At 32.9% G+C, this 7,120-nt stretch overlaps 1 protein-coding gene across 1 annotated transcript; it reads left to right on the top strand.

Annotated features, from left to right (window-relative positions):
* The first annotated feature begins 209 nt into the window (after positions 1–209).
* Positions 210–6,826, top strand: LOC148952313 (U-scoloptoxin(16)-Er9a). The gene is made up of 3 exons (XM_089089757.1): positions 210–356; positions 2,493–2,587; positions 6,523–6,826. The coding sequence occupies exons 2-3, from the start codon at positions 2,497–2,499 to the stop codon at positions 6,780–6,782; spliced, it is 351 nt and encodes a 116-aa protein (XP_088945883.1). The 5' UTR covers positions 210–356; positions 2,493–2,496; the 3' UTR covers positions 6,783–6,826.
* Positions 6,827–7,120: the final 294 nt, after the last annotated feature.

Below are 7,120 nucleotides of genomic sequence, written 5' to 3'. Positions count from 1 at the left end.
GTAAGAAGATCAAGGTCTCAGAATCATTATTATTATCATTGTTTGTTTTTAATTTGGGCGTTTTTTTTTTTTTTTTTTTTTTTTTTTTTTTTTTTTTTTTTTTTTGTAATCGCGTGAAAATGTTGTGACTAAGAATTCTTTCTTCTTCCATTTATTTTCTTTGTTCGCCTTCAACAAAAAAAAGGAAGTTCCCTTATCCGATTTGTTGTTGTTACTAGTTGCAACACATCAAGGTTGCCAAAATCACTGCTCCTCCTACTGCTTATTGTAGGCTATTTAAATACAAAAGACTGAATTAAAAATTTAAGTGTTTAGTTTTGTTGTTGAAGAGGATCAATCACCTTCCTAAATAACAGGTTAGTCTATAATTTTATTGCAGTCGCTTCTTCATGCATGCATATTTAGGTAGGCGATTTTCTCACTTTAAAAAGAAATGAATCTACCTGATAGCTAATTCTTCGATATCTTGGACATACACTATCGGTTACCTTGCCTGCCGCAATTCAAAAGGCATTAAAGAGACTCTTCTTGAATTATCAATACCCTATTTTCTTCGGCTGAGAACTTGTGGCATAATTTTGTCAAATTCCTGGGGGGGGGGCAAAGTTGGAGCCAATTTTCCCAAATCAAGTGAAAATTGAGACATATAGTACCATAAAGGTAAAGAAAACTGAACTAAACTAAAGAACTATACTAAAAAAAACTGATCCGTTTCTGTGGGTTCTTGAAATATGTAGGCTTATCTTAGTTTTAACAAGATTTTTCAGGAAACTACATTTTAGATGGGAGGGGTGCAAACTAGGGTCTGGGGGTGGGAGGAACCAAAGTCTGCCCCTGTCCAATAGAAAATTACGCCTGTGCTGATGACACTCACTCACACTCAACCTGTGGGCAGTATCTTTGTTTTCGTCCCCAAAATAATTAGAAAGCTAATATTTCTCTAAACATGTAGTTTTTCCTCTTTTACGCGTGCAAGGATAATTGGAATAAAATCTTTGACACCGACATTCTTAAAGGCAAATCTTAAAGGCAAGGAATTAAAAAATAGTACTAAAACTGGTCTTTACTAATAGTCAAAACTGTTAAGTCAGTTTTCAGTTCTTTCACTCACTTGTGAAGCTCATGTCTTCTGACTTGGCGTAAAGTGAATAGAAAAACTACAAGAGATAAAATTTACTTGTTCTCTAAAGAAAAGGGGGAAAAAAACACACACACACACAAATGTCTATGTCATAGGGTAATTAGCCTTTAGCGAATCTTTAGAATGTCTTTTAAATGATTATTTGTGAACAAATGGGATCTTATAGTACCTCTTCCATTATCAAATGAAACAAAAAAACTTAATTATTAAGAACAAAAATATAGTTATATTAGCTTTTTAATCCCTTTTTTTTCTTATTTGCTTTAGACCAAAGACAATAAAACATCTTTTGTGTGAAAGAGCAAGTGAATCAAATAATTTCTCAAGCTTCATGATAAACGCCAATTTCAAATTGGCGTTTCTTATTTTCTTATTTGAATTGAATCCTCTTTAACGCTAAAATCTATAATTGAGAATTGACATGTGACGATTAATGACATTTTATGTTGCTATTTAGGCTGCAATTAGTTAGAACTGTTTAGGCTACAATTTCTTGTTGTCCTTTTCCAGTTTAGTGCCTCCCACTTCATCCCAAAACTAACTGAAAATAAATTCTGAGACTGAATGCGAGATTAATATCAAAACCAAACAATAATTCTCGCAATATTTATAACTATATTACCGCTATACTTTAGGTAAATCAAATGAGAGAAAACATCTAATATAGAACATACGATACTAAAATAATTATAAAATAAATATTTGAATACGGCGTCAGGGATAAAACAAATAATCTTAATTTAACTCGAAACCAAAATGAAATTGAGGTGCAGTCAGTTTTTAAAATGGTTCACCCCGTTTTTAGAAAGAGGGGGGTCAGCCGTGACCAAGATTTTAAGCATCTATAGGCTACTACTAAAAACTGGAGATTAGTGCTATTAGTTGGTTGGTGAATTTAAGCAGTTCCTTATTTCAACGACAATTGTAATTCAAAAAAGTCTTAACTCTGATAATTTGAATTTAATTATACCAGATAATAGTGCTAAAAAGAGCAAAAAAAAAGAGCCAAAAACACATATTTTTAATGAGCGTTTGGCCAAAAGACATTTGATTGATTCCAAATCTGACTATAAGATTTCAATTTTTCTTCTGAAAAACAAGACTATGAAAATGACGACTGATTTTAGACAGCAATTCTTCCTTAACTTACCATTCAAGGTGCTTCTTGGCAATAAATGCTTCTTTCATTCTATCCCTTCCCTTCTAAGAAGCAATTCAATAGTTCTGGTATCCCTCTAGAAAGCAATTTTAAAATAAATCTTACAGCAATCACCTAGGGGAAATAGGACAATTCCAGCTCGAAATGGTCTTTTGCAAAATGGAGACAAATAACTTTATTATTTACTTTCAGAAAAATGAAGAGCATTTTGGTGTTCGTTGCAGTCGTTGCTGTTGCTATTGCTCAACAGCCAAGCACAAGAGTCCTACCTGCTGATGTCTTAAGAGGTAAGAACTCGGTACTTATGCTTTATATGCTACACACGAAAGAAGTCAAGTTTGGTCAATACTAATGAAATAAAATAAAATAGGATGAATATATAATAGTTTAGAAACAAGTCTGGGCTATATATCTGCAAATTATGGGGTGGGGAGCTTGGGGTTAGCATAACGTATATTAAATACGTAACCTAACCTAACCTAGGTACCTTCCCCCCCCCTCGTTTAAATATTGTAAACTCGGTAAGAAATTACGCTTTGCAAATAATTTAGATATCAAATACCCGTTTCACGGGTCTTCATGTCTGGTTCGCTTTTACAGTCTATACCGCTGTGTAGCATATAAAGCATAAGTACCAAGAACTCTTCCACCAATACTAATACCACTATTACAAACTTGTTGCTGAATTAACCAGTCTGTGGAAGCATGAAAACCGAATTTAAAGCATCTTTTTTCATAGCAGGAAAAATATTAGCGAACAATCCTGATTTCCTCTTCACTTTTTGCCTCTATTTTTGTAAGTAGTAGCTCGTCCAAGCGTAATAAATCATTTATTGAGAATCAAAATATTGACGCCAGCAATCACAAGGCATTAAATGTTATTTTTACCTATGTGCACTGCCACTTCCGTAAATTCCTATTACCTCAAATCGTTTATTCGTGAAAGAATAATTGGGGATTTTAAGCAGATAGGTCAGGGAAAGTATTCGACCCCTTCCACCTAAATCTCGAGATTTATAAGGTTTTTGAAATAATTTTCCAAATATTTTTTAATGCAATTTACCAGCTTTTTAGTTCCGGTTCCAAATTTGCATCAACACTGATCTCTGAATTCGGAAATCTTGACCCACATGTCTGATGTCCCTCATAGTTTATGCCTCTTAGGGTATTCCTAAGAGGAGCCTGCAGAGCTGAGGGCAGTTACGCCCACAGACTCTACAGGCGTCGCCTTTGTGCGTGTCATAAAAGAAAATTCAATTTGTGCTTCCAGGAAAATTAGAATTATAATAAAAGTAAATCTATTTGTTACTTTACGCCTCCATTCCGGATAACAAATTTGTAGGTGTGTTCTATGATTTTCCGTCACTGGTGTACCGAACTGAAGGATCAAATGAGTGTGTGATAGGGCATTCATACGTTTTGAGAGCCAAAGGTCTTAAATAAATTTAAGACCTTTGCTGCTTTGTTATCAATAGATTTTAAATAAATATAAATTTAAATAAATATGTTTTAAATAAACTTAAAAATATTGCTTCTTTTAGCGCTATATTTTGAGGTATTCAATAGAGATAAAATAAATTCAGGGAAATAATTAGGTCTGAAAAAATGATAATAAAACTCGTGTTTTTTAAAATAAGGGAAATAGATAATTTAAACATAAAACCCACCCAATAGTCAGTTAATGAAACTGAGCAAGAGCTCAGTGTGAATTAAATAAATAAAAAACACAGGTTTTTTTCAACTGAAAGTAAGGAGCAAGATTCAAATTTAAAACGAACAGAAATTATTATGTATATGATGAGGCTTACCCCCTCCTTAATTACTCGCTCTTTACGCTAAAGTCTTAAAGTTCTTTAAAACAGTTCTCATTCAAATTCAACGACTCTTGAGGGTAAGAGGGTAAGTCCCTCAAATATACGGAATAATGTCTGTCCATTTTAAGATTCAATGATGCTCTTTACTTCCAGATGAAAAAAAATATTTTTAAACTTCAGTTCTGACCTTTTTTTAAAATCGTGCAAGGAAATCCCATCCTCAAAGTAAAGTTACCTCCGGAAACTCTCCTCATGGGACTTCCTCTCATGTAAAATCCCCCCTCCCCCATTCATAAATTCCATACTCTTCTAGAAATTCTGCATATTTAACAATAAAAATGTCATATGTAAACTATGAGCAAATTGCATAACTTAATGCTGGATCTGACAGTGTGATTTTTATTAAGATCGGTACCCTTTTTGTGAATGTTCACCCCCTTTTTTGGAAATCAGGCAAATTTTTTTCAGGCTCTTAGCTTTTGATCCGTAACAATACTTGATGCATGTTATATTTTTACAATCACCATAAAACCCAGTTCTTTTGTTATGTTAATAGTTATCAAAATTTGTTTTTTAGAGCTTCGGTTACTATTGATCCAAGTCGCTCCTTACTTAAAGTTCGTTATCACGAAAGGTTTAATAGTAAAGAAGACAATTTTATCCTTATACAAAATAGAACAGTTCTGTTTGTAGTAAATGATAGGGGAAAACGTTTCCAAGAAATTTATCAGGAAAGGACAACTTAGACTGATTTATTTATTTATTTAAAGGAAGTTGTTCGACATTCATATGTATAGATTTAAAACTTTCCTGTCTGAAACATATTTGTTTTTCCTAGAGCACTTTTCCTCGTAAATAAAAACTTTGTGTAATTTTAAGTATCAGTAAAGCTCATTAATATTTCTCAATAAGAACTCATTAATATTTGATGTTTACTTGATAATTTTTTTTTATGGAAAAATTTTCAATTAAAGCATCTAAACTGGAACTTTACTCAATTTTATACTGAAACTCTAAACCGAACAATTGATTTCCTCTTTTTGATCTTCTCATCAGATATGCAAGTGAACTGATTAAGAACTTTAATTAATGAAAACTAAACGGACTCAAACTCGATAAAAACTAAAACTAAGGGATTTGTATTCTTTCAAGAACATTTATGAACGCTGGATTGAATGTAAATTTGAAAACAAGCTTTTCTTGAAAAAAGAAAAAAACAATTAAAAAACAAATTTAAGAGCAACCCATTTTGAAGATAAATTAACAATTTGGTTGTCTCAAGGATGTTTTGGTTTTCCTCAGAAAACATTTTAAAAAATACTTACTCTCATTAATTTTAGATTAATTTTATTTAAAAGAAATAAAAGTAGAAGAAGCATAAACGACGACGAAAAATGAATGTTATTAGAAGCAGAATGCGAATTTACACAAAACTCCTGACGTTTGACAGCTATGTCAATGAGTTCAATTAAGAAGCAAGCATTACTATGGACAATGAGGGGAAGGGCTAAAGGATGCTCCCTCAAGGAAGGCCAACATATGTAGAAAAGGCTGGGGCTTCTAACTTCAAGAAAATATTACACTTTTCTTCCTTCAGGGAAGATTTATGCTTTACCAATGAACCTATAAAGCTCTACCGTTACCGGGAATGTGCGAAATCTGGTTAATGTCGACATTCACTGGTGAATGTTCAAAATTCCTTTTTCTCTTTTTGGACTCAATCAGCTTTGTGAGTCAGCTTTTTCAGTCTTATGCAAACTATGATGGTGAAAGTTAAGTTAGGTTAAATTATGTTAGCTTAGGTTATGTTAGGTTAGATTAGGTCAAATTTGGTTCTATATATCAGAAATGGTTAAAAACTTAACCTAACCCAACCTAACCAAAACTAATCTATTCTAACCTAACCTGTCACAAACAAACCTTGCATTAAATTGAAAAAAGTTGACTGGTAAAGCTGATTAAATCCAAAGAGAAAATAGGTACGGTATTTCGGATGTTCACCAGTGAATGTTGAAATTCAGCAATTTGCGGACATTCACGGTAACATACACATATATTTACTAATGGGGGCGCCAATTTAAGACAGTGTAGCAGGAGGAGGTTAAATGTATTTTTCAAAACCTGGGGGGGATTTTTTTCCAATAAAAATATCAATAAATGTATTTTCCAATAAGAATACCAAAAAAGGCATATTTAAAATGTAAGAGGGTAATTCCACCCCCTCTCTTTCCCGCCAATTTACCCCTCTAATTGACCATAGGAAATTGACAATAGGAAGTCCATTCTTTTCAGAGGAAAGAACAAATTATTTAATCAAATATTTGAAAACACTGCAGCTGGTCATATATATAAAACAACTTTGGGAAATTAATTAGAAAGTGACTTACTAAACTGTAGTTTTTTTTCAGATTTCCCTGGTGTTTGCTTTGCATCAACTTCTTGCAAAACTCACAAAGTTGGAGAAAAATGGAGTTTGGCACCGTTCTGTGGAGTTAGTGAATGTATTAAGGGAGATGATGGAAAACTACTTGAAAAGGTTTCGGACTGTGGACCTCTTCCAAAACCCAACAACAAATGCAAACTTTCTCCAAAGACAAATCTAAACGCCACCTTCCCTGCCTGTTGCCCACAATTTGACTGTGAGCCAGGAGTAAAACTCGAATTCTAAACTACCATGTTCCTTTTTTCGAATAAAATCGGTTTCTAATTTTATTGTGTTAACATTTTCATAGAATTTTTTGCTTAGTATGTCTTTTATAAAAGTAGAAAGTATTCCCGTGTCAATATTTTTTCTACATTTTCTTAAGACTTTCATGCCTACGGCGTAATTTCAATCATTAGTTAAAGGCCAAGTGACAAATTATAAACATCCGAAATTGCACGCTAAATGGTGCTCGAAAAACGTCATCTAGGCAAACCCGTAGATAGAGTAAGCTTGTGATAAACTTGATAAACTAGATAAACTTAGATAAACTTGTGATACCAGCAATACCTAATGCGAATTAA

Source organism: Artemia sp. Qi Xiang Cuo, chromosome 5, assembly GCF_049724085.1.
Source record: "Artemia sp. Qi Xiang Cuo chromosome 5, ASM4972408v1, whole genome shotgun sequence".
NCBI lineage: Eukaryota > Metazoa > Arthropoda > Branchiopoda > Anostraca > Artemiidae > Artemia > Artemia sp. Qi Xiang Cuo.
Note: the sequence above shows the minus strand (reverse complement) of the source record. Positions and strands in the feature narration are given on the sequence as shown.

Bases quoted from the DNA above. Each gene is read 5' to 3' on its own strand.
- LOC148952313 (XM_089089757.1), top strand. From the start codon at position 2,497: ATGAAGAGCATTTTGGTGTTCGTTGCAGTCGTTGCTGTTGCTATTGCT. The intron at 2,588-6,522 runs GTAAGAACTCGG...GTTTTTTTTCAG, and splicing joins ACCTGCTGATGTCTTAAGAG to ATTTCCCTGGTGTTTGCTTT.